The sequence below is a fragment of the Notechis scutatus genome, chromosome 2 (assembly GCF_049901735.1).
Source record: "Notechis scutatus isolate UNSWTSFEM ecotype Mainland chromosome 2, rNotScu1.2, whole genome shotgun sequence".
NCBI classification, from domain to species: Eukaryota; Metazoa; Chordata; class Lepidosauria; order Squamata; family Elapidae; genus Notechis; species Notechis scutatus.
Genome location: NC_142010.1, coordinates 134,789,381 through 134,816,867, shown reverse-complemented (window position 1 = coordinate 134,816,867; position 27,487 = coordinate 134,789,381). Strand labels below are relative to the sequence as shown.

The following is a 27,487-nucleotide window of genomic DNA, read 5'->3' as shown; positions in this document are numbered from 1 at the left end:
ACGATCAGCTCAGATCACCATTGGTTTAGTAAAAACATGTCTAGGACTAAGCAAATCCTGTTTCAAGTCTACTTTCAACCTCGGGTGTTTATTATTGCAATTACAAATCAAAATAACACTCAGGCACTGGAGATTTAGGACCATCATTCTTTCAATGCAGCCTTTCTCTCAAAGTTGCTATTTTTGTGGAGAAAAATTGGAGGAGGAAATGCCATATACATCACCTCCTCCTCCTGGAGAAAAAACAGGATATAAATCTAACAAACAAACTAAAAGAACTTCACCCGTGGTATCCTAACTTCCGTGAACCCGGCAACAAAGAACAGCTCCTCCATTCTCTGTTCATAGATTCCTTAATGAGCAAACCAAAAGGAAATCAGCAAACTAGGTTTCTATACTGATTACCAATTACCTGGACTTGCACAAGTACTAGGATAAGTAAGCATATATAAGTATTTACATTCTATGTCAAGCAGATCAGCCTCGATCCCAAACAAGATTGAAATTTAGGGCAACCCACAGTCTAAAGAAGGTTGCAAGACAGCAAATAATTATTGAGGGCTAAAGATCGCAAGCAATAGACTTTTCCCCATCAACTCCAAATAAACCACTGCATAACTTATTTACCAGCCAAATCTCCCTCCTCTGATTTTCATGCACACAAACTCCTCAGATAAGGTACGGCCTTTAATCCTTCCAAACTTCCAGAGGCTATGAGAAAGGGGCAGCCAAACAGAGAGACCACTCAGGACAAGAGGTCTGACTGCATCTAGCAAAACCCCGACTCCTTAAAAAAGGCTGGGGGGGGGGATTACTTGTTTTCTCCACCCACTTTTGACAAGGCAATTCACTATCTCCCACATCTTAGCTCCTGCTTTGTTCACACTGCTCTCAAGACAACGGCATAACCTGGTTTACATAACTGGTCCACTTACCCAGCCAGCTATAGGGATCTAACCTACTTTCCAACCATCTTGGAGGTAATGATAACCAAGGTCACTACACACAAATGTTGGGAGTATGATAAATGCGCAGATATACTGCAGAGGGACTTGTTAGAAATACACAAATATTTGGAAGATGAGATAATACCAAAGGGTTGAATTGGGAGACTAAGGCTCAAGAGCCTCGAAGCCAGGAATGTCAAACTCCCGGCCCACGGGCCAGATGCGTCACGGGCTGGCCACACCCAAACCTGATTTATTGAAGGGGAAAAAAGTCATGTCATGTGACGCCACAAGTTTGACACCCCTGCTCTAAATAATTTTGGGCCACTCGCACTTTTTAAATAGAAAGCCCCTCAATCATTGTGGAAATAAAATTAGGGTACTACTCAATGTACATACAAATGTACAGGTAATCCTCAACTTAACAGTCATTTATTTAGTGACTGTTCAGTTACGTCACTGAAAAAAGTAACTTACAACTGGTACCTACACTTAAAACTATCACAGCATCCCATAGTCACATGATCAAAATTCAGGTGGTTGGCAACAGGCATGTATTTAAGGTAGTTGCAATGTTCAGGAGTCCTTTAATCGCCATTCCCAATCTTCCCAGCAGGCTTCAGACAAACAAAGTCAATGAGGGAAATCAGATTTACCTAATAACATGATTCACTTAACAACTGGACTGGTTCACTTAACTGTGACAAAAAAAATTACAGGCAGAAATCGACAACCATCTTGCTTAGCAACAGAAATACTGGTTCCAATTGTAGTCATAAGTCAAAGACCCTACTTGTATTAGGGTTGCACACCCCTTAGGAAATAATTTGGAAAACAGACTCCAGAGAAGGCAGGAGCAGTGGTGTTTTTGACCATAATCATGCAGTTGCTTATAAAGAGTTGCGGCAGGATATAATACAAGGCAGAAGTGGAACTGCCTATCCGTTTGACATCATCTTCTAAAACCCGTATATCATAGTCATAATCGCCAAGACGTCCATGAAACTCAAGAGCATTGCATTTTTCTTGACAAAAATGCAATCTATTGGTCTAATCACCTTGGTTTCAATATTTGTCAGGCTTTCAAGATCCTATTATCATGCCCTACAACAATATAATAGCATTCCTGAAATCCTAGTAGCATCCTGACCTGTCCTATCTCAAAGAACTGTTCTCTCTCGTGGTTTGGGTATTCCAAAACATCAATTTTCTTCTGCTTTTGTTTTGTTGGTATACGACTTGTGTGCTTTGGATCGTTGTCTTGCTGACTGACCCACTTTCTCTTGAGGTTCAGTTCATAGACAGATAGCCTGGCATTTTCCTGTAGAATTTGCTGATACAATTCAGAACTCATAGTTCCATTAACGATGGCAAGTTGTACCCGGTCAAGGCTCAAAGTAGGATATTGCCAATAGATGGATAACGTTCTTGGAATGCAGTGTTTGCCTTTTGCAAAATATTTTTCATTCAAACCAAAAAGTTCCATCCATCCACAAAACATTCTTCCAATAACTTCCTGGCTTATCCAAATGGTCTTTCACAATGGGTACAAATGCAGCAATGTTCTTTTTAGAAAGTTGTGGCTTTCTCCTTGTAACTCTGTCATGCAAATCATTGTTGCTCAGTGTTTTGGTACTTCAGAACATTTGCCAACATAGGACAAGTCTTTAGTTTCTTATATATTACCCCGGAGTTCTTTGAGATCTCCCGGGATGTTATACACCTTGATCTTAGTATGATGTTGTATGATTGGCTACTCCTAGACACAATCTGCATGACAGTGGACTCCTTAGAAATAATTTTATAACTTTTTCCAGCCTGCATTTAACAGCCGTGTTTAGAGATCCTCAGAAATCTCCTTCATTCAAGCCATGACACACTTCCACATATATGCATTTGTGAAGATCCCAGATGTGACAGTGAATATTCAAGAGCCTATTCTTTAAATAAGGCAGGATCTTCAACATTCACATCTGAGTATCATCCCACTGATTAAAACACCTGACTCAATTTTCTCCTTAATGAATTGATAATCCTAAAGGTTCACGTATTTTTGCCATACACAAATATGTTGCTTTGGATCATTTTTGTCTATGAATAAATGAACAAGTATAATGTTTTTGGCTCCATTATTTAATTGGGTTTTTCTTAATCTAGTTGTGTGAAGAACATATCACATTTTAGGTCCTATTAATTGGCATGTATTTATGATAGCTGCAGCATTCTGGAGACAACAAATGCCATTTACAATTTTCCCAAAAGGTTTACAATAATCAAAATCAATGGGGGAAACCAGATTTGCTTTACTAATGTATGATTTACTTAACAACCATATGATTTGTTTAATGACTATAGCAAAAAAAAGTCATAAAATTGAGTGCAACTCACATAACGAGCACATCACTTAGGGACAGAAATTTTGGTCCCATTTGTTGTAAGTCTACCTGTACTTCTTTCCCATATTTAAAAACAAAATTAAAAACATATTCCAACTCCCTTTTCATGTTTGGAGAGAGAAAAGTTGGGAAAAATTGATAGAACATATTGACTAAGGGTCCAGGCTGCGAACCACCCAAAACACTGGCTCATAATGAAGGCTTCTTGGTCAGTTCTCCCTCACTACGGAGAAAAAATGATCATCTTGTTTTATAATATTGTTTTTAAGATCATCCAGAAACTGTATTTGTATGGCGATTCAAACATTATACAAAAGCAACAAGTAAACAAAATCAATTCAAAGCAATACCTGCAACTTAGAAGAAAGAGATAACTAATAGGAGAACAGTTAAGAAAAGCTGAGATGTTTTTAAAAGGCATTGGGTAAATGCTTAAAAACATCTGGACCCTTATTTTTCCTTTGCTGGCAGGTACGGAAAAAGCGAAAACCATGATGAAAACGCTTTTCAGCAGTAATTGGCCTCAATCGCAACAATGCAGCTGCATTGATCCATGACTCTCCCGTGAGCCCCCAAGTGTTCAGGAAGGACAACAATTCATGTGACGTGCAGGAGGTTGAAACCCAGTTCCATTCAAGATTCTGAGAAAAAGAGCCTCTCTGGGAATGAATGAGATAGGCAAGAGCCTATCAGAAGACGTGGGACTGAGTTATACAACAAACCTCATTCTCAAAATCGAACACCACAACGCTCTGCACTAACAATGCCAGAGATTTTTTTAAAAAAAAAAAATAGGTCAAGAAAGAAGGCCTCCTTACAACATTTCCAGACTGGCATCAGATCCTTGAAGAGACATGCAAAGCTCAAGGGAATTTATAAAGTGTTAAAACAAATGTTTTATTGGTTCAAATTTAACCAGGTGTAAGAAAGTCACAAAGCCTGGACTTTGGTCACTTATGCAGTTCTTTACTTTCTATAGCAAAACTTAGATTTAATGGATCATTTTTTTTTGGGGGGGAGGGAGGAGTAAACCTGATTTATATTTTATGTAAGTTACGTCATTTGCTTAATTACATCTCGTATTTTTATGTATTTTGCATCAATTATGTAATTATGTAAGTGACTAACTTAGTCAAATGACATAAATAAATTGTAGCAATTATTTTATTTCAAAAAAGTTCACAATTCAAAACTCACTGACGGTGTCTTCTTGAATGGGGACAAACCGAAAAGTTTGCAACCAAATTGCCAAGCTCGGAGTAAATACCAATAGCCTAACTATTTCATTGCTTTGGGATGAAGTCCAAAATAAAAATTTACCCATTGCTTCTGAATGAATATGAGTGTATGGATCTGAGAACTTTTCATGTATATTTTCCACCATCACCAGCAATTTTTATTTGTGCAAATCAAAGGGATTAAATCAAAATCTTTCTCTATTTATAAGATATACAAATGCACGCACACACACACACACAAAAGAAACCTATTTTATATTTACTAATCATGTGAATTAATAAATTAATAAATTAATAAGCAACATACTTCTAGATCCTTTGAATTTTTAAATCTTATTTTCACAAATAATATTTTTGGCGTAAGTACCAAATATCATGGTTGCAGCACAGAACTCTAAGATCCTGTAAATTGCAATGGTATCTAAAAAGTAAAATTAATCATATGAAGATGCTCTAAATAATTACAGTTTAGTTAATCCTCCTCATGCAGAACCCTCTAAATAAGCTATAAATGAATATGTCCACAGACCTCCCTAAGCCAAATAGTTAACCTTGTGACTTTGCATGATTTCAATCACTGCCATCATATGAATTTTGTCACCAGGGTGTATAATAGTGGATACTAAAACCTTTATTCTGACATGGATACGGTCAGAATCAAAAATATTTTTCCTACTTCAAAAAGGGTTGGTCCCTCTTCCTCAATTCCATTTTTAAATGTGGGGTATTACCTTATATATCAAATGTTTAGATGCGAGATAATTCCACATATCAAAATAGCCAGAAATTCTAGTCAAATACTCCTGTTCTATCAGTTATGATTCAGCGGTCTTTTCAAATGTTGATGATTGTCTAAAAACCAAGTGACAGTTAATTGATTTATAATTAATTACAAGTACATAAGCATCACTTAGTCATTTTTATAATATTATGTTCTACAATATTCTTCTGATGCTGAATATTTTAAAATACTAAGTCATTTTCATATCTTAAAAATAAATTGATTCCAGTTTATCTACTAGTTGTCTCAAGTAGCCTAATCCCAAGGACATTTAAATTATCAATAGTTTGGTTTCTCTCAGATTATCATTGACAATTCAGGTAAAAAAACTTAGAAACCATGAATCAATTAATCTGACCTAACCTCTTTTGATGAGGGAAAAATTGATAAACATTGCAAAGCTGATTGGCCAGCACAAATTGTGCTATGCCTTTCAAATACACATTTTTTTCTGTGTTCATGCTGTGTAAAGAATCAAGCAAACAGAGCATCCAGTACAATTCTCTGCTGACATTCTAAAAAGCTAGCTGTAGTAGTCTCTATTTTTTAACAAAAAGGAAGCGTTATGTGGACACAGATTTTCTGGGCTACATTTTACTTCCTAAAAAAGCTTGAATTACATGTGAATATGTGATACATGCATATTTTTCAAGGTGTGAAAAGTATATGCAGAGATATCTGGGGAGGTTGCAATACAGGATACAGTACTGTAATGACATAATGGTGATTTAGATATACTTTAATTGATGACAGATACATATTTGTCCCTACTGAAGGTACAGGGAGTGAGGAAAGAATGATTTTACTTCTGCTCTTTTGTGTTGGAGTCTTTGTTCTAAAATTGCCACCAGAAGGTTAATGACAAAAGAAAACCTGGGAATTGTATCTCCCCCTCTTTTTAAAAATATTGTTTTATTTCCTTTCAGTCTATTCAAAAAAGACACAAAACTATAAATATGTCTGCTAAACAATGCAATGTTCTATATGCCATTATTTACCAGAATAAAAAGTACCTTCTTCTAAAATCCTGTGATCATGTACAAGTTAAAACAAAGTAATTGGGAGCTGGCATACAGTAGTGTCAACTTCCATCACCATCATTTTTGAGATTATCTCTTTGTCAACATGATGGTATCTTACTTGTGCTCATTAATTTCATTACATCTATTGAGCTTGACTCTCCCCCCACCATGTTCATATTTTATTTCTGTGACTGAATACTGCTGAACATCAACTTTTCTGCCTTTTATAAGAGGGGAATGGACGATGATTTAAATTTACTACTCCCTGCAATCCAAGACTCTCAGCAGTTCACAGTAATAAAAGATATAAAAACAACCACAATAAAAAATTGAAAGTACATATCTATAAAATATAAAGAGCAGCCCTGTTTTCAACAGTTTCCAAAAGGCCAAACTATGTTAACTTTAGTTCATGTGAGAAGCCGTTTCAAAGTAAAAGTGCTGGCACAAAATAGCTACCTGTGGACCTCCTTGGTTCGTTCCATACAGAAATTCCTATCTACCATGTCAGCAATTTCTCTCAGACCCACAAGTCCAGCAGATCAATTCTGGTTGGAAAAGACGGTCCCGAAGATACTTTGATGCCAAGGTATATAGAGATTAATGTCTATGGAGATTCTTAGTCATCCAGATCATGGTTGTCCCAAAAGTATTATTTTTCAAGAGGCAACTGGACTTTCTGGTTTTTCTTTGAAGACGTTTTGCTTCTCATCCAAGAAGCTTCTTCAACTCTAAGAGATTAATGACTAATGGCTTAAATTGCACTTGGAAGCTATATGGAACCAGTGCAGAGCTCAGAACATAGTTTTAATCTGTTTGTGATTTCAAGTGCCAGCAATTAATAAACACCGTACTCTGGACTACTGAAATTTCCAGGTGGTCTCCATGGGCAGTCCTATGTAGAGTGCACTGCAGTAATCTAGCCCTGTGGTGATGAGGACATGAATTCCAGTACTGTTGTGAGGTGATCCCACTCTAGGGCGCATCCTTCCTGTCACCCTAATCAAAACTTGAAAAAGACTATTCTAGCCATCTAATGCCCAGAGGGATTCCAAAATTATGACTCTCTTTTGGTGATACCATTATTCCCTACACAGAAAACAATAGAGCTATTAAACACCTTGATGAGCAAATAACAACTCTTGCTGGAATTCAGCTCTAGAACTGCAGAAAAAACAATTGCTACCAACCTTCCTTCCATTGAGGGCCTGTATATTGCACAAGTCAAAAAGAGGGCTGTGAAAATATCTACAGATCCCTCACATCCTGGACATAATTTGTTTCAACTTCTACCCTCAAAATGACATTATAGACATTATATACCAGAACCAGACACAAGGACAATGTTTCTTCCTGCATACCATCTGCTAAACAACTAATTCCCACAATACTGTCAAACTATTTACTAAGACTGTATTACTATTCCTCTCATCCTTCCTATTACCTATCTCCTTCTACCTATGACTATAACCTTGTTGCTTTACGATTTATATGTTAGTTTCCTAGTATGATTTTGATTGCTTATTTAGTATCCTATGTACCACTAAGTGTTGTATTTTATGATTCTTAATGAATGTATTTTTTATGTATGCATCGAAGACAAATTCCTTGTGTGTCCATTCACACTTGGCCAATAAAGAATTCTATTTCTATTTCAGCCTCTTTTATTACATTCACACCCCAACAGCCTCCGAACACCTCTACATACACAGTAGGATTTGGGCCAAATTATTTGTCTCTCCCGTTCCATCAAATGTATGTTTGCTCAAATGACTGTCTTGAGGTTTTAGAAATCAGATACCCTCTCTGCCTTGCGGTCCATTCTTACAGAAATTACTTTTTTTTTTTCTCCAAGAAATGGATATTGTGGATCAGGCAACTGAAGCACAAACTTCTAACAAATGACACTTCCATCCCCAAGAACCTACAATATGCATAAATTCCAAGTGGGCCCAGTACACTGAAAAGGCTGGGGAAACCATTTACATTAGATGTTCTTTAAGGCAGTAGTTGCCAACCGGGTGGGCTGTAGACCACTCATGGTCTAAAGTGCACCAGTGTCTGCAACAGGGGTGATATCGGCAGTGGATGAACTGATGCGCATGGGGGAGATTGCAGCATCAGAGCCCTTCCCAGGTGTTCCCTGGCCTGCGAGGGGATGAGGGGAAAGGAACCTCCGAACTGGTGCTGGGTGGTGAGAATCTGATGTCCAGAGACCAACGAGCCACATACTGAAGACCAGATGGCTAGCAGGGAATAGGAACCCACTCCATACCTTTACTACAGATGCCTTGAATGCTCCATTTCAGCTTTTCTTTAATGGTCCAGATCTGTCCCATTCTACCCCAGAGAATTCTGTGCCTGAATTTGCACGGCTTGCCTAAAGCTGCCTATGGTTTACTCTATCCAGTTCTTCAGAACTTTTAACAACTACAACTGGGTGCATACCACATGCCAGCAGATTTAAGAGCTGCTTGGCTAACTTGCAGTCCTGTACGATATGTACCGTGTTTATCATATAATAAGACCGGGTCTTATTTTTTTTTTGAGCCCCGAAAAAATGGCTAGGCCATCTTTTCGGGGGTGACTTAATTCCCCCCCCCCTTGCATCTTCAGGCGGGCGGATGGCGACAGCTTGGATGTTGACCTCGGCGTTGGTGGGGCACTTTGTATCGGGGTCAATGCAGGCAGCACCATATCCGGGTGTGCAACAAAAGTACTTCCTAACGGCAAGCCCCCCCCCCACCATTCCCCCCCATTTCGCATGTTTTAATATAGGCCTTAATTTGGGAGGAGGGGCTTAATTCCATTTCATGCCTATAAAACATGCTGGGACTTCCTATTGGGGGAGGCCATATTGTTGGAGAAACAGGGTATGTATGTATGTATGTATGTATGTATGTATGTATGTATGTATGTATGTATGTATGTTTGTCAATTGCTTACAAGATAAGTATAAGTAAAAAAACATAGTTATGAATACATGGGTACATATAAGAAAAATAAAAGAAATAAAAGAAACAGGACAGTGACGGTAGGCACGTTGGTGCGCTTATGCAAGATGATTTAGACCAGAGTACTTCCAAATACTCTGTAAACATGGACGCAGTGGACTACCTCCTCTCCAGTTGCCTTTTGAAGAAAAAAACACCTTTGAGACAACTATAACCCGGATGACTACGAAACTGCACACTCCGCCCCACCCACCCCAATAAATATAATTCGGGTGTCATAACTCTGTCATCAAATTACCAACCCAAACCAATCCTGAACCTGTTTTAGGCTTACCAAGAGAATTTAGCTTTTAGGAAATGTTTGCAAAGCTAATTCAATCGGAATTTAAGCTGCAAAGAAGTCATTAACACTCGCTTCCTAATAAATGGCCGCTGAATAGGAGGCACAGAATCCGATGGGACGTATATTATTCATTTGGCTTTTCCTTCCAATAATCGCTGCCCTCACCGCCCGATGCACAGATATACCCAACTTACCAGGCTCTCCATTTGTGCTTTTAGGTCCTGTTTTCGCGACAGCGGGAGAAACAACTCGATCCCGACGCCTTACCGTCCTCCACCGCGATTCCCGCCTCCTAAACTTGAAATGGCGCTAAAATGATCGCTAGCTCTTTAAAGGGTCAATGCCAACAAAGGAACTCGGCTCACAATTGCTCATTGCTGAGGCGTTTCTTGCCCGGGAAGATCGTTTATAAGGCTTTGCAGGTAGACCCGCTGACTGGCCTTGCGAAATAAATCACAATTCGTAATGGTCACACAGCCCATTAAACCACAGTTTGTAAAGCAGAGTGACTTGCGTTCCTTCGAAGCGCTAAATCGCAAGCAGAATTGCGGTATGAGGTATTTATTAGGTTCAAGGTACAAAACGTTCGAACAATCCAGGGAATTGAATTAATTCCGCTATATTTGTTTGCCCATCCGAACCATTCCTGTGGTTTAATTGGCCCACGTGTGACAGTTTTTAGGTGCACGTTCCGGATTATGGTTGCAATCCTTGATGCCTTTATATAAAAATATGGCAAAAATGACTGTCCTATTGCACATGTTTGTTTGTTTTTTGGACCCCACGTTTCCACTTCGGCTGCGGCATCGCCTTTTTAAGCGAAAGCTATTCTCAGCGGCTCAATGGGTGGAGCAAACTAAGACCGGGAAGTTCATACACATAACAGTATTCCAAGCAGTAAAGCACTCACCGACGGTCGTTCCTGTATTACAATATTTATTTTGCATATTGTATTACAGTAGGTGCTTATTTAGCCTATTGCAATCCTTGCTTATTTTCTATACTAGCAAACTGTCAGTCAGAGAAGAGCGACTAAGATGATCAAAGGCCTGGAGACTAAAACATATGAAGAACAGCTGCAGGATTTGGGCTTGGCTAGTCTAAAGAAAAGATGAATTAGGGGGTGACATGATAGCAGTATTCCAGTATTTGAGGGGCTGCCACAAAGAAGGGGTGGGGGAAATATTCTCCAAAGCACTGGAGGGCAAGACAAGAAACAATGGTTGGAAACAAATCAAAGAGAGAAGCAATCTGGAATTAAGGAGAAACTTCCTAATGGTGAGGACAATTAACCCATGGAACAGCTTGCCTCCAGAAATCACAGGAGCTCCATCACTGGATGTTTTTAAGAAGAGACTGTCTAGACAGTAACTTATCTGAAATAGTATAGGTTCTCCTGCTTGAGCAGGGGGCTGGACTGGAGGACCTCTGAGGTCCCTTCCAGCTTTATTCTATACTAATTTATTGAGATAGGTGCAAAGCCAGTGGAGACAGATACAGACTACTAACAATAGCTTGAGGCACTAGACATATGAATGCCTTCTAATCCTATTGAATCATCATAAATGAATGCTAAAACCAAATAGTGGGATGTTATTTGTAACTTGAAAGAGGGTAACACTATGCTGTTGGAGGACAAAGACATTTATGGCAATAGCCCAAATCTTAAAGAGCAATTTGTTAAAGATGCTTAAAGAGCATCCTCTCTTCAAGAAGCCATTACTAGACTTAACCATACTGGAGAACTTTCATCCAATATCTAACATTCCCTTTTTAAGGAGGGTTGATGAGAAATAGCTTCAGAAGATTCTGACTAAAACTGGGGGTGAAAGGAGTTGTATTGTGCCAATTCTTAACACATAACAGATAATCAGAGTTGGAAGGGACCTTATAGGTCATCTAGTCCAACCCCCTGCCCAAGCGGGAGACCCAAGACCATTTCTGACGAATGGCAGTCCAATCTCCTCTTGAAGGTCTCAAGTGATGGCGCTTCCACAACTTCCGAGGGCAAGCTGTTCCACTGGTTGATTGTTCTCACTGTCAGAAAGTTTCTCCTTATTTCCAGGTTAAATCTCTCCTTGTTCAGTTTCCATTCATTATTCCTTGTCTGGCCTTCAGGTGCTTTAGAAAATAGATTGACCCCTTCCTCTCTATGGCAGCGCCTCAAATATTGGAAGACTCTCATTCATGGATGGCTATTTCCAATGGATTTTCCTTGGGAATGATAATTCTTGCTCTCAACCCTACTTTGCAAGGTTTCACAGGGTTTGGTTCTCTCTTCGCTTGTGTTTAACCTCTGCAGGAAGTCTCTGGATGGGATCATCTGTCACCATGTGGTGAGGTATTAAGTTATGCTGCTGTTGACCTTCTGCCTTGGTCTTTAAAGACTGTGGAGGTATGGTTGGGAAAACAGGTTTCAGCTCAATCCTAGCAAGGCATTGGATTTGGGGGCCTTTTGGTTTCAGTGACTTACCACCCCTTGTTCTGGATGCGGTGGCATTGCCCCAAAGAAACCCTGTATGCAACCAGAGAGTGCTCCTGGATTCATGACCCCTATGTGAAGAACTTCATATTGTGCATCAGTTTTGCCCATTTGTGGACTGGGAGCAGGGGTGGGTTTCTACTGGTTCTGTCCACCTCTGTAGAACCGCTAGCTCTGAAGAGCAGCAGACATAGAACCGGTTCTATGTCTGTTGATGTTTTTGCCCACCTGCCCACCCGGGCTCTTACCTGATCTTTATTTCCTGATTTTTCAACTTCAGCTGCCGAACGACAGCTGCAGTTAAAAAAACCAAATGAGGGCTGTTTCAAAGGCTTCTTTCTAGGCACACGCAGCGATGATGATTTACAGCTCACAGCGGGCAGGGAAGCTCGTAAATCCCGAACTGGTAGCTAACCCTGTCATATCCCACCCCTGACTGGGAGGTTTACTCTTCAACACCTCTCAAATGGATTATTGTACAGGTGGTCTTTACTTAATGAGCACTCATTCGGCAACTATATGAAAGTATGGTGGTGCTGAATGAAAGGACTAATGAGCCAGAACTGAAATTATGGTGCAACTCCTCTGCAGTCATGTGATTGGAATCTGGATGCTTGGCAATCTGTTTGCCCTGACAACAGGTTGCCAAGTGCAAACTTCCCTGCCCTCAGAAAATCAATAGGGAAGTTGGGCAGGGAACGTTGCAAGCTGCTGCTGCTGCTTGCCCAGAGGACTGTCTGGTTCCTGGGGATAGTCTGAAAAAGATCCATCACAAAATTCAAGCAGTAAATCCTGCTTGGATTTCAGTCAGCCTGCTTAAGAGCACAGGGGGTAAAATCTATCCATGATGTTGTGCTTTTGCTTTCAAATAGGCTGGGTGAAAAAGTCCCTTTCTGAGGGACCTGGTTCTGGTTGCCCAGAAACACCAGCAGGTGCAAAATGGACAGTTACGTGTGCTCCCTGATCAGCGTACATTACACCTCTGTTCTATAAGCTGTATTGGTTCAAAGTTTGCTTCCATGTTCAATTCAAGATACTGATAATGACCTATAGAGCCCTATATAGCATGTGATGGGTTATTTGATGGACTGCCTCTTCAGTTACCTCTGGCAAGAATGGCATGTTTACCAAGGTGTGTCATCCAACAAGGTCCTGAAAGACTATTCTGTCATGGTGCCTGCCTCTTAAAGGACATGTGTCCTGGCTGGCTTTTCGGAAAGCCTCAGGCTTCAGCTGGGGAAGAGAACCCTTCAGTGATTATGCTGAAAGCCATGAATGTTGTTTATACAGCTGCTGCATATGTTTTATGGTTTTAATACAGTTTTATCATACGCTTTGATGGTTTTTATTTCTATTTTGCTCTTTGAAAATATAGTATTCCAATTAACAAGCAGCTAGAAAAGAACAAGAAAGATGGGCTTTATTTATTCTGCCATAATAAAAGGAAAGAAAGAAAAGTCATTACAGGAATTAAAAGGGATTAGCAGTTTTCATGGTAGTGATCCATGTCTTCTAGTGCCACTCACCCACTGCTGTGACAATGTAAAGCATTATTGGTATGTTGACATTATGCTAGTTAGGCTACTATGCTATACATATCAAGAGTAGAAATAGCCATTTGCCACACAGGCAAAATGGTGTACTTCAGTCAAGTGGGTTTGGGAGCCAGTATGTATATTACATACAAAAAGTAGTTTTCCAGCCCTAACATCAAACAGGGGACCATAGAAATAGAAGTTAAATGAAGATATCTGTCTTTTATAAAGGCTGATAATCTACTTTAAAGACACACAGTTATTTAGAGGATAGGGAGATAAACCTCATCACTAGGAGAAATCTAGGAGTTTTCTTAGTTCTTATTTTTCAATGAAGGGGAAAGGAGGGTGAGGGAAGGGCAGGGAACTTTAGCTTTAGAAAACCAAATAGATTCTAAAAAGAAGCAAATGGTCTGACATACATTCAAATCAAAGTTCAGGGGCTGAACATCGAACTAAAAAAAATCCCACACAATTTGATGTATCATACCATGGTTTGTTTAGTTGCATGCTTCTGTCGTGTTCTTGTGCTGTAGTTAAAAGGCCCTCTGGATTTATTTATATATTTATTTATTCAATTTATCTGACTGAAAAGGGTAGAGATGGATCTCCCTCTCACTACGTAAATATATACAGACTCAGAATACGTGTGTACATGTGTATATATACTGTCTCACATATTCTGTTATTTACAGTATGTAGCATGCTTCATTAATCTTACACATGCAGCTTTTTAAATGTACAATTACAGATAGTCCTTGACTTACAACCACAATTGAGCCCAAAATCTCTGTTGCTGAACAAGACATTTAGGTGATCTTTGCCCCTTTTTACAATCTTTCTTGCCACAGTTGTTAAGTGAATCACTGCAGTTGTTAAGTTAGTAACACAGTTGTGAAGTGAACCTGGCTTTCCCTTTGCTTTTCAGAAGGTTGCAGAAAGTGTTCACCTGACCCCAAGACACTGCAACCATCATAAATATGAGTCACTTGCCAAATGTCTGAATTTTGATCACGTAACCATGGGGAATGTTGCAACAGTGGTAAGTGTCAAAAACAGTCATAAATCAACTTTTTTCGGTGCTGTTGTAATTTCAAACAGCCACTAAACAAACTCTTGTAAGTCGAGGACTACATGTATTTTATCATCCTCCCAGCAAACACTATTAAATATACAAGAATAATGTAGTGTAAAGGAACTTGTAGGAGTGCAATGCATGGCAATAACTATGGGAATGCTATTCATGTATTCATGTAAGGCACACTTTATATTTGCTAAATATAAATGGGAATACATGGGAATTCACAAGGTTAATAAATAAATAATTGGATGCATTAGAAATAATAATGTTAATATAAATGAGAACGGAGCATCAAGAGACCTTTCTCATTCCCTTTAGTTCTCACTCTCTTTTAATTTCATTATATAATATATTTGTGAAAGCCTTTACTGGCGTTTGTATGGATACACAGCATGGAGGTACTAAAGTTTTGTTTGGGACTGTAAATTACTGTTGTTGTTTTTTTAACCTAGCAAGATGTTGTAGATTGAGATCCTTAATGATGGTGGCTAATTAATGTAATTACATAAAAGTCTTTACAATATTTTTTTCTGAACATACAACATGGAATAATGATGCTTTGTTTGTCACTGTCAATTGTGTATTTTTATCCCAGCACCATTTTACTGATTAAGCTGCTTGATCTTGGAGACTGAGGTAGAAAATTCAGATTGTCATTTCCTAGGCATATAAATCAAATGGGAAATCATTGAAATTTAATTAAAATGCCTCTTTTTATATTCTATTTCTTATATAACCCACATGTGTGCATTCAGGACAGAATATAAACTTTGCGTGCCTATTTTAAAATACACTTGACTCTACTTTGCAATAAAACTCAGTCATCCTGGCTTTGAGGCAGCTTTTTATCTTCCAATTTCAAACATAACTGATATAATAAGAACTATGCTAGGTAAGAAGCAGGATCTTAATGTAGCATTTTGTTTCTGGAGCCTGCAAACAGCCACGGAAAAACAATCACTCTCTCCAATAACTATAGGTGCTGCTGAAAAAGACATACAGACAGCTGTACATCAGACAGCATCCTTGGCTTGCAAATGCCAGGGTGGGTTAGGTTGAATGTTGAATAGTTATTTCTCTGTTCCATTCCATGTAATGAGGGCACTGCTTTCCTAGTATTTGCTAGTATCAGTCCAACTAAGGTTTTTTATGTGGAACAAGAGAGGAAGCTATGTTCTCCTTTCACTGACGTTCAAAATGTATTTAGTTGACCATCCATAATCATTTGAAACTGAAAGGCTGAGTAGTGCATAGATCTATTTATACGTTTGGTTTCATATACATTTACCTAGTGTAACTGTATTAAAGAAGAAAGCACCACTATATTCAATGTAGATTTTGGAATTAGTAGAAATCTCTGTGTTCTGAAGTCGTGGGAGTCCTTGGGCTGGATAGAGTCTTGTGTGATTTAGACATGAATGTATAAAATACTGAATTACTTTGCTTCTTCATGCCATGTCCCGCTTCCTTACTGTAACCATGTAAATTTGCCAGATTTCTCTGATGCAGAGCTATTAGCAAAAATAAATTATAGCATTTAATTAAATAAATAATTCCCAGCACAACAACTAAAGAGTTATTTATACCTGTGAAACAGAAAGTTAAACAGCTCACTGAAAAAGATGAACATCTTGGCATCATGTGGCAGGAAAAATAAAAGCAAGACATAAAAAATAAATTGTCATCTCCTATAAATAATCTGAATGGAACCATTTCCAACTGCAGTGCAACTCAATCCTAATAAAATGGCTCTGTGGTAGCAGACAGATTCATCCTGTTTATGTTGATTTATAGCTCAGCTGGATTGATGATGGACCCTTGTGGAGTGATTCCAAGTTAATTCTGTTGACTGACCTTTAATTTACACCATTTTTGATATAACAGTTGTAGTAGAGAGATTGGGAAAATAAAACAGTTCACACCAAAATGTCTGAAAATAGGATCTACTTCAAATATTAATACTGCAGAATTCATAACCATGCCCCAGACATCATTTCAGAAGGAAACATCTGCACCCCATCACTCACTGTAACCACCCTCCCCTTTTTCCTTTTGAGATATTGGTCACCATTTTTCATTCCAATAGTTTGTCTGGGAAATCTCTTGAATCACATCTACTATTAGAACTGCCTGACCAGTAAATAAACCACTTTGTACTCACATTTTGGCCTTTCTTAATTTGGCCCCCTCCAATATATCAGATTGCAACTCTTAGATCTCAATAAGCCCAGTGATATCTGGGAACTTTGGAACAGCACTTCCAACCTATTTGGTTGGAAAAGCTGCTGTTAGAGATAAGAAGCCTAAAAACCAACCCTGAAGGGTAAAATAAATAGTTCACCTAACTATGAGAGAAATTCTGCTGGACCAAACTAGTCGGCATCATATTTACAACATATAGCAACTAGAAACTTTGGGGAAGTCCAGAAATACAGCATTCAAGGCTCTTACACAGGGGTGGGGGAGTGGGTATACAGTAGTTCTATAAGTGAAGCAAAATGACTCAACCTTCCTCCCATCAGATCTTGCTTCAATAGCCAAGTATACACATGTTGATACTAAAAAAAAAACTCTAATAGATCAGCCAAAGGCTTCCCTATTCTTAACTCCATCTAAAAGCCATACTCATTCTTTGTCAGCAAGAACTGGAAGATCGTTCTAATCAGGGTTCCCTTGTGCTCCTTGAGCTTGCAACCAAGATCAGAGAGCACCAAGGACCCTACAGTTCAACCCTAAGCTACAAATATTTTCTTCTATTGATCGTTCTAATCTTAATCATGTTTCAACCATTTTTTTCTGAACTTTTGAAACAGATACTCTGGTGAAGATGCCAGATTTCCTGACAAGATGTATATTTTTTAGAAGACCAATATTTTACATGTGGATCTTTTAATATGGGCTGAGTTCGTACACTGTACTAAATCATAATGTGGCTACTTCAGATTTGATAATAGCATGATGTTAGAATCTAGTCATTCTGGTTTATAGCATAGGATGATGTATGGAACCAATCACTGGGCAACACATTATGCTTTGAAAATACAGCTTAGCCTGCTGTATTTAACCAAGCCATGGAGGAATAAACTTGACTTCCATGGAAGCAAGGTGAGATACAAATGGATGCTTACTTTGCATTACTAATCAGTAATGATTAGACCAGAGATTAGTTTTGGTTAATGAAGAGGCTGGTTTTAGGGGCTCTTGAGAATATATGGTTTGCATTTGTTAATATGGTAAATATGGTTATTTGGTTTAATTTGGTCAGAGTTTGTGCTCTTTCTTACTTCGAGCATCTAAGCAGAACTTTCAGTTCTAAAAAATTATGCTATTTTTATAGCTTTATTGAGGTCCTAGAGAAGATTCTACAAAAAAGGGCCATTTCCATTCAGTGTCTTCATAGCAAATAAGAAAAGGGAAGTGAAATAGTATCAGAGAATATAGTGGAATAGACTATGGTAGCAATGAAAAATGGAGCCCACAACATTTCACAAGTTCTATATTTATCAAAGGAACTTCACTGAAGCCAGTGGTGGGATTCACATTTTTTTACTACCAGTTCTGTGGGCGTGGCTTGGCGGGTGTGGCAGGGGAAGGATACTGTAAAATCTCCAGCCAGAGGTGATATTTGCCGGTTCTCTGAACTACTCAAAATTTCCACTAACGGTTCTCCAGAACTGGTCAGAACCTGCTGAATGCCACCTCTGACTGAAGCTATATGTATGTCTAGGTCTACAGTTTAAAAGGCAATTCATAAAATGTGGTTTTGATGAAGGAAGGATTATAGAGATTCATATTCAACATCAAGTCTCCTTTGTATTCAATTCATTCTTCTCACCCCTTGCCCTAAGTGTGCCTTTGAGGATGAAGTCACAGGGCTTGAAAGTTTAATTTCAAATTCGGCTAAACTCAAACTGACGGAATACTTTCAATCTGCTTAAAGTAGAATTCCCATGTTTATTGGTAGGCTATCTGACAATTAAGATGGCAGCAGAGAGATACATAAAACATTTTTGGTACCTTCTGTTGGCTACCCCGATTTCTGCAGTCTAGATACGGCAACCCTATCTTAAAGATAAGTGAGACCATGCCCTAATTCTATTTCACTTCACTTTTTTAGCACTGGGATAAATTATATGGGATAGTGAGGAAAATTAAACAGCAAAAGCAGCAGCTTCTGATGGAAAGAAACGACACAAATGTAAACACATCAATAAATATTTAAATAAAAAGCTAGATACTCCCCCTCCCTCAGGAAACTTATTTTGATTTAGTGATTGATGTTTGAAATAGGTGTTATAAAATGTTCTTACTTAGGCTGCTAAATCCCTACCTGGCATTTTGAATTTTAAAGCAGAGCTATGGATTGCATAGCACAAAAATCCAAAGCTGGCTATTAGCAGCAGCTCCAAGATCAGCACTGAGCATGTTGAGGTTACTACTAGGATGCCAGGAATTGAACCAAGACCTTCTCTATGTAAGCACATACTTTATTCAGTGATGTTTGTTCCCTGCTGGGGTTCTGGCTCTGGTTCTGCATTTGCTTACCCCCAAAATTGTTTCTCACGTATGCACAAGCCAAAATTATATATGTATATATTCTACGTGGCCACAAGTCACTTGCTCTTCCTCACTATTCTCACCAACCTATGTCAATAGATAATCTGAGCAAGATTCCTCCAAGGGGGAAGCTACTTTGATGGAAGGAAAGAATTGTTCCACCTATTCAAGTCCTCAAACCCACTTGAGCCAAGGGTTCATACCTTGCCGGCACAGCGCACAAAGCTGGAGCCAGAATATTATGAGCAGCAGGGGAATTGAAAGATGCCAATGGCAAACTCACAAAGAACTACTTAGCAATCCCACACTAAACAATCTGCCTCCCACAACAATTCAGGTGCAGAAGGGAGAGCAGTGAGGTCTGCAAAGGGTGACTCAGCATAATAGGTGCGAAGGGAATGCAAGTTTTGCAAGAATTCAAAACAGAGTTATTCTTATACTCTTATACCTTTTGTTTCCCCCCCACAAAACTGTTTTTAAGACTTCTCACTGCAAAATAAATCATTTAAAAATCAGGCAATGACATAGTCTCCCTCCCCTCCCAACCGCACTCTCTGCATTCGATTATCCCATGTTTTGTGTGTCTGTTAATTTGTTTTTATGAGAGAGAAAGACTGGATAACATATTTTCCCCTCTGATTTGTGCCTCCTTTGTGCAACCACTTCCCACTGGCCAGGAGCAATAACAGTCTGTATACTGGGCCAGTTATTCTGCCCCATCTCTCCCCAGAGCAGGGATGTGTGTATGTGCTATGTTGTGCCACCCTATGGTCACTGTTTATGGTGCTTGTGTCTTCAGCTCAATAGGATCCCCTGGAGGTTCTCTGGATGTATGGGTTGCAACAGGCCGGTCACCTTTGAGAATAGACAGACGTTCTGAGATACTACGCATCCGAGGGAATAAGATGAAGTCATACAAAAAGCCACCCATCAAACCACCAATAATTGGGCCAACCCAATATACCTGGAAGAACAAAAGACAAAAGCATGGGAAGGGGGAACAAGAAGATAGGTTAAGGATGCAGAAACATCTTAAGAGTATAGCATTGCAGAAAAAAAATATTCAGGGCCTTTTCCCACTAGCAGATTAAAGTCCTCTTCACCCATCATTGATAAATCATAAAGTACTGGCAGCCCAACCGGCACCTCTAGTCAGCTAGTCTCTTCTACTTTATTAGCCTCATCATTGAGCCTGCAAATGGATTCCAAGAAGAGCAAAGACTCTTCCATAATTGCCCAATCTCTAATTCCATTGATTCAAGATTGCTCATAAATTTTGCCACCAAGCTTAGATTTATATGTTGTCATGTGTCTGATAATTAATAGAATCTTAAAGTAAGGCCAAATAAGTTTGACATTGGGATCCTCTGACATTTTCAGTGCTGTCTCAACATTTTTCTTTCATTCTGAGTCAAGCAATTGTCTGGTTAAGTCCTTTATTTTTGTTGGCAAGATTTCAGAAGAGATTGCCATTGCCTCCTTCCCAGGACTGAGAGAGGGGAACTAACCCAAGATCACCCAGTTGGCTTTGTGTTTCAGGCAGGACTAGAATTCACTGTCTCCTGGTTTCTAACCTGCTGCTTTTAACCACTACACTAAACTGGCTCTCCCCTCTCAACTTACCAACAGAATAAAAATTGGACCCGAGTGCCGTTTATTTGGGGGACTGTTAAAAATATTTACTTTTATGGAAGATTAAAATGCACCCAAGTTGCCTCTGCTATGTTTTCTCCTCAACCAAACAATATCTCACTTGGGACATCCTGGGAGCCAAATTTCAAGAGTTTGGATGCTGCTCTGGATAAAGATATAAAAAGTTCCCCCTTCTGAAGTTGGAATTGTTTCTCCAAATTCAGAGAGGGAAAATCAAATAATCTTTCAGCCCCTAGACTGTTGTTTCAAAGAACTGTAAGATGTCGTCATTTCTTATCCTTACAAAAAAAAAAATTACCCAGTGGTTGGTGAAGTTACGGGTTATGACAGCTGGGGCAAAGGATCGGGCAGGATTCATGCCAGCTCCTGTGTAGTACATCTGAAAAAAAGAGTAGGGTTATGATAGGGAAATATTTTTTTTCATCATGCAATTCAGGTTTCTAATTCTAAAGGGTCCAACTTCCTTATTTATATGTTTGCTTAAATATTAGCATTTATATACTGCCTTTGGGCACATGCACAAGGCAAATAGTAAACACACAATAAAGCAACAATAATTTCACTAAAGTACCAAAATCAAACTTAAAAATAATATAAACTAAAAATAATGTATACCCATTGAAAGGCAGTTTAAAATATACAATTAAAATATTGGAAGGGACAAGCTGTTACACTGAGTAGATTCCATATAGCAACCTGGAAACACTTTCTAACAGGAGCGGGTTCACATGAATTCCAAGGACTGCTGAAGTTATTTCATGTGGCCTTAGGCTTAATTTCAAAAGCCTTCTTCAAATCCCAGCCATGATAAAAGTTTCTCCAGAAAAAGACATGAGCTTTGGAAGATTGGCATGCTTGATGGGAAGAAAGACCCCCTTCCGCACTGTTTTATAGATTCAAAATGGTTAAACAGAAGGAAGATATGAAGTTAAACTGCTGGAAGAATAGGATGCAGTTAAGAATGAGGGGAAGTATCGGGAGGGCTAATCCTCCATCCAGGCCTGGTCAGGTGGCTACTAAAGGGTCTGCCTAAATGCACAGTATTACAGCTGGCTGTATATTGGTGCATCTTGCACTTTGCATCATTACCCCAAAGAGGTGTCCAAGTGTGAGGGAGAATCCAACTGCCAGAGCCACAGATCCCATGCGTCCATTACGTCTCTCATCGTAGGTGGCAAAGACACAGAGGACAAACTGTAGGGTCAGGATGATTTCCACAATGGTAGCTTGGCTTACATTTATACCAGGGTGCATCTGTAACCAGAAGATATGTGGAAGGATAAAACCATGAGGAACAGCAAAAGTTATCATTCATTCCATATCTACCGTTTGCGCTATAAGACGACTTTGCCCCAAAAACATGCCTCCAAGTGGGGGTCTATATCCACTGCCGGCTTGATGCTTGTTGACGCAGCGAGGCGCCTCGGCTTCCTGGATCCCTGCGCGCTTCCGCTTCATCCCGCCGCCTCGCTCCGCCCGAGGCTGCAGCCTTCTGCTCTTCCCGCCCCTGGCACTCTGCCCGCCGCTGCAGCCCCAGGGATTTCTGGAGGCGTCCGTGGTGGTGGGGTCGCTTATACGCCGGGTCGCTTATACGCCGCAATACAGTAACTATACCTCTTAGGGGCTTTGGTTTCCAGAAATTATTTATACATACCAGGAGGGAGCACTGATTGCATTTACATCTAGAATAAGTTTGTAGAATGAAGATATTACATTTTAATAGTGTACATGTGATTATCTGCCAGACCTCATTCTAGTCAAACTAGAGGTTCAACAAGGCGGGGCAGGAATAAAAGAAAGTAAGATAGGTTTATAAAGCAACAGGAAGTCTGTAGCCAGGAGGAAAGCTTTAGAGATGCATAGATAAATGAATGAGACAAATCTGAGAGTCTATTATCTATGTCAAGTGGATAAATCAAACATGGCTGCGTTTTCTAATATAGGCCTGTCTCTCACATATAGCTGATTTTCTTCCTCGTCTTTAAGGTGGAGGCTAGATCCTGGCAACTCCCAGGGACACACTCATTCATTTAATTAATTCTGATGAGCTTTTAATCTTTATGAATCATCCTGACTTGGTTTTTGGAACCTGAGGTATATTTCAATCATTAATCTAGGATTAATCATTTAATCACTCCTAAAAGCCATCTAGTCCAACTTTTCCACACTATACCACTAACCAAGGAAGCATTTTTTTATTAGTACACTAAATATTTTCCTCATCTGAGCTCTGAACCCAAAATTTCCGTCATTCCTTTGTTTATTTCACCATATACATGTGTCCAGTATATAACGTGTCAGTGGGTAAACAAAAAGGGAAAATGTAAGAGCAGGGATTCTTAAACCCACAAACTCCATTTCTCATTCCAACCAGTTTTAGCCAAATTATGCCTCACCACCACCAGCAGCACACTCTTCAAAATTAGATATTCAAGGGAGTAGCACAGGTTAAGTCCTCTCTCCCTATAGTAAAGTTCAAGCACCAATTTGTGGGTTGTGAATCTACAGATTTTTTAAATCATTGGCCTGCTTGCAGAGTCCTCTTTTACTCCCAGCTGATTAGGCTTCAGAGTCAGTTCCTGGCTTGAAGTATGTTTTGATGGCCACCCATCATAGCTGACAAGTGGATTTAATGGAGGGGAATTTAAGGGGGAGTATTTTAATTTCTCACAATGCCATCCAAGGTGATGTTTTGGCAAAAATTAAAATGGCAACTAGACTCACTCCTTTTTGGTATTCAGAGCACCAAGGAGTAAGGTAAAATGTATCTAGCGAATCCCTGCTAGTTTTCCTTCACTCTCCTGTCCCTTTGGTTTGTTGTCTTCTTTTTATGATATCTTTCTTTTGAGACTGGACTAAAATTAACATTCTGTCAAATTGCAGCCTCTCACCTACCTCATGCCTAATGCACAGGGTGCATCCTCACCCCATCCACAAATTTCTAACTGCCTCTGGATGAATACTGGGGTCCAATTGCATACAATTTTCTTCACAGAATCAAGGTCTTAGAAACAGTTGGTTAGCACATCTCATACTGAACAGGTTATTTGTACAATTTGGAGCTGAAGGTGATACTCTCCTCTCATGTGACAGGAAAATCAGTGAAATGGTAGGATTTTACTGATTAAAATAATAAAGCAGAGAGAGACTTGGAAATAATATTAACACTAACACTAATAATGCCCCTGCTGAGTTTCAAAGCAGCAATATTTGACTTTCAAGGCAAAATTTATATTGACTACAGGTAGTCCTCATTTAGTGACCACAATTGGGAAGGGCAACTCAGCCATTAAGCACACCATTGGCTAAGTGAAACCACAACCGTTCTTTGATTTTATTTTAGTTTTCCTTTGCCTTACAGACCTGTGAAGATCATAAATGCAAGGAATCATTGTAAAGTTACTTTTTCATCATTGCTGTAACTTCAGTTGGTCACTAAATGAGGATTACCTGTATTGTAGTGCAACAAGTAGTGGTCTAAAAGCCACTAGAGGCCATGGATGGGCTCAGCTGAAGGGGCAGTCCTTTTTCTGCAAAGTAGCCAATGAGCTGCTGAGGATTGTCCATGGGACATTGTAGCTCAACGTGTTTGTTGTAAAGTGGAAAATATGGTACTTTGGATGCCGAGCAGAGAAATGTGCCTTGAGGTTGCTTGTCAGGAAAGTGAGGGATTAAGAGAGGCCCTCCAAAAACGGATGCCTGCCTATTCTAGCAGCAAGACAACCAGGTAGTGCTGAGAAGCTCTGAATCAGCAAGGGAACTGATCGTTATATTTCAGTTTTTCCCATAGCAAAAATGGAAGGAAATCAGTTCAATTTAGGGCTTCTCACTAGAAGACACAGTGATGTTAATGCACCACAACAGTGCCTTTTTCGGCTCTGTATCTATAAAGTTGCCTTCATTTCATCCCCAGTCTGTGGGGTTTGGTGCTCTGTGAACTTGGCTATTTGCTTACGGATGTTTCATTACTAACCTCGTAACATAATCAGTGAAATTACTTAGTTGTCTTATGAAACATTTGTGAGAAAACAACCAAGCTCAGAGAAGACCAAGTATTCAAAGTTCAATCCTGAACTATAGAAATTATCTGTGAGACAGAATTGGTGTTAAAATAACAGTCTAAAGGCAGCCTCATGATGTATAAAATCTGTTAGGCCGTTAGGCTGCTACAGACAGACCTCTAAATAGAATTGAGATAGTTTCATAGTATCTAAGAGAAGGATGAATGCCTTCCATTCATCTGGAACATAATTGTATCATAAGAATTCATCTAGGTATTTTAATATTCATTATTGCACACCTCCAAAATTTGATATCTGAAATTAGTTCACCAGCAAAATGTAAAAATATGAGAGTTACAGTACACTAAAAAAGAGTGTATTTAAAACAATCTATTTCACTCACTTTGATTATTCCAAGATACATTCCTAGTATAATTTTCATTCAGATAACTGAATATTTAAATATGTAGCAATTATTGTTCAAATCCAAAATATGTCAATTCAAAATCCATAATTAAAAGGCTTTTAAACTCAGCTGAAATGCTAGTCTGAGGGCTTCTAAATATTTTTTGCCTCCTGAAAACAGTTCATTTACTACAAAAAGAGAATTTACTATCCAAGGGAAGTTTTTGCTATTCAAGTGAAGCTTGTAATATGCGATTACCCTATCTAAAGATAAGGCTCCTAAACTTTATCTTTCACTTGAAATGTTCCCGTGTTTTTGCACAAATTTTTAACTTTTCTTTTTTTACACAAACAAAAATAAGCCTCACAATTAATAATAGTGATAGTATTAGCCGATTTCCATCAGGGAATGTCCTAGCAGTAGAGTTGGTTTACATCAAGAATGGAAGGGTTTCTGCATCAAAAAGTTCATTAGATTTAATACTAACTCACACATATTTTTATTGGCTAAATTTATATGCTGCCCATCTCATTATCAAGCAAATCTGGGCTTTCAGGTAATATATCTGAAAACCTTCAAATTAAGATTGTTTTTAACAAGAACAATGTTCTCTGACATGATCAATCAGACAGTTGGGGAATCCAAAGATTTGGTTAGGAAAACAATGCTTGCTTTTTTTAAAAAATGTAATAGAAGTGATTTACTTCAAAACTAAATACAGATCTGATTTAAGGTTACAACAATGATAAAATTCCTTCATGAAAAATGCCTATTATATCACCCTTACCTTACCATCCTCAAAAAATAATCTGTATCTCTTTCATCCTCCCACTAAACTTCTTAGTATATCTGATTACACTGATATAAAATTCTATCATATTTTCTTGTATGCTCTGTACTCATACAAAGGCATATGTTGAATATCCTGGGCAACCTGGTTTTTACCCAATAACTACTACATTATTATCACTATTTGAAGGTCCAGATAATTCAATTTTTTCCTGAAAATAATATACCTATGAAAACATTTCAGTCCTTTTTTTTAGGTTCTATGCTAGCAGCTTCATCCTTCTAGATTTAGGGTTAACAAACCCTCCTATGTGGGATACCCTTTGTACGTTCATACTTCTGGTTCCCAATAATCTCTCTGGTAACCCAGATTCTAAAGGGCACAGTGTGCAGCCCTTTAGAGAATGTCCTACACATAGCAATACTAACTCATTGCTTGTCTACAGTTGTAGGGATACCCCCCCCTCTTAAAAACATTTCCAGACAGCTTTGCATGATCCCATTACCGTATTGAGTGCCAGGTTACCCCGTAGTGCTGGCGGGGTGACTCCATAAAGCACAGCTGCACCGGCCAATCCTCCCAATACCTGGGCCACCACGTAGAAGACAGCACGGAAGAGGGAAAGCTGCGAGCTCAGCAGAAAGGCCATGGTTACAGCTGGGTTGATGTGGGCACCGCTCACATGGCCTAGAGACTGCACCATGGTGGCTGCTACCAAGCCAAAAGCCAGGGCCACCTGTAGAACATTTGTGGGGCCAACAATCCAGCGAAGGGAAGCCCCCAGCCCAAAAAACACATAGAACATAGTCCCTAAGAACTCAGCAAAAACAGCTCTCCAAAAGGAGGATAAGCGTGCCTCCCACATGATGGGTCAGGGGGAGGACAGAGGAGCGTGCAGCAGGATGGTCTTGAAGCTCACTGCTGCTTGCTGCACCACCCCTCCACCTAAGCCCCTTGTTTTCTATTGTGGCTGTGAACTTTATAAGGTTTGCTAGTATAGTCCAGCCCAGGAGGTGGGAACTTAGATTGATTGATTGGAATCTCTTAACTCTTCACTGTCTGATCTAAAGGTTTAGGCATAAGCCGATTCCTAGCTCCTGTAACTGCTAACAGAGCTTTAACTCCAATAATTCGAACCCTTTCATTTCCATTTTTCTCCTTGCTCAGATGATTTGCTTTCATTTTCTTCTTAGCAGTTATTGTAGTAAGATCCCAAGCAAATGGCTTCAGTGGCATTAAATGGGAAGTAGGGGAGTCCTCCTTCACAATCCACATCAGCAGCTTGGGGGATAGCGGGGCAC

At 39.2% G+C, this 27,487-nt stretch overlaps 2 protein-coding genes across 3 annotated transcripts in view; both read right to left on the bottom strand.

The window, feature by feature from the left end:
* Positions 1-10,438, bottom strand: part of TIMELESS (timeless circadian regulator) — a 50,666-nt gene extending 40,228 nt beyond the window's left edge. The window contains exon 1 of one of the 2 annotated variants that reach the window (XM_026680018.2): positions 9,876-10,438. The gene's annotated coding sequence lies outside the window, so the exon portion shown is untranslated. Of the gene's footprint in view, positions 1-627; positions 791-9,875 lie in introns of those variants that run through there. The other variant, XM_087956274.1, reaches the window with a different exon arrangement.
* An 8,281-nt stretch (positions 10,439-18,719) lies between these two features.
* MIP (major intrinsic protein of lens fiber) lies at positions 18,720-27,140 on the bottom strand. The gene is made up of 4 exons (XM_026679956.2): positions 26,692-27,140; positions 22,079-22,243; positions 21,288-21,368; positions 18,720-20,300 (listed from the first exon to the last, which is right to left on the bottom strand). The coding sequence occupies exons 1-4, from the start codon at positions 27,049-27,051 to the stop codon at positions 20,115-20,117; spliced, it is 792 nt and encodes a 263-aa protein (XP_026535741.1). The 5' UTR covers positions 27,052-27,140; the 3' UTR covers positions 18,720-20,114.
* Positions 27,141-27,487: the final 347 nt, after the last annotated feature.

Excerpts from the sequence above, each read along its gene's own strand:
- MIP (XM_026679956.2), bottom strand. The coding sequence starts at position 27,051 with ATGTGGGAGGCACGCTTATCCTCCTTTTGGAGAGCTGTTTTTGCTGAG. Across the intron at positions 22,244-26,691 it reads GTAACCTGGCACTCAATACG|ATGCACCCTGGTATAAATGT; the intron begins GTAATGGGATCA and ends TTCTGGTTACAG. Across the intron at positions 21,369-22,078 it reads CACTTGGACACCTCTTTGGG|ATGTACTACACAGGAGCTGG; the intron begins GTAATGATGCAA and ends TCTTTTTTTCAG.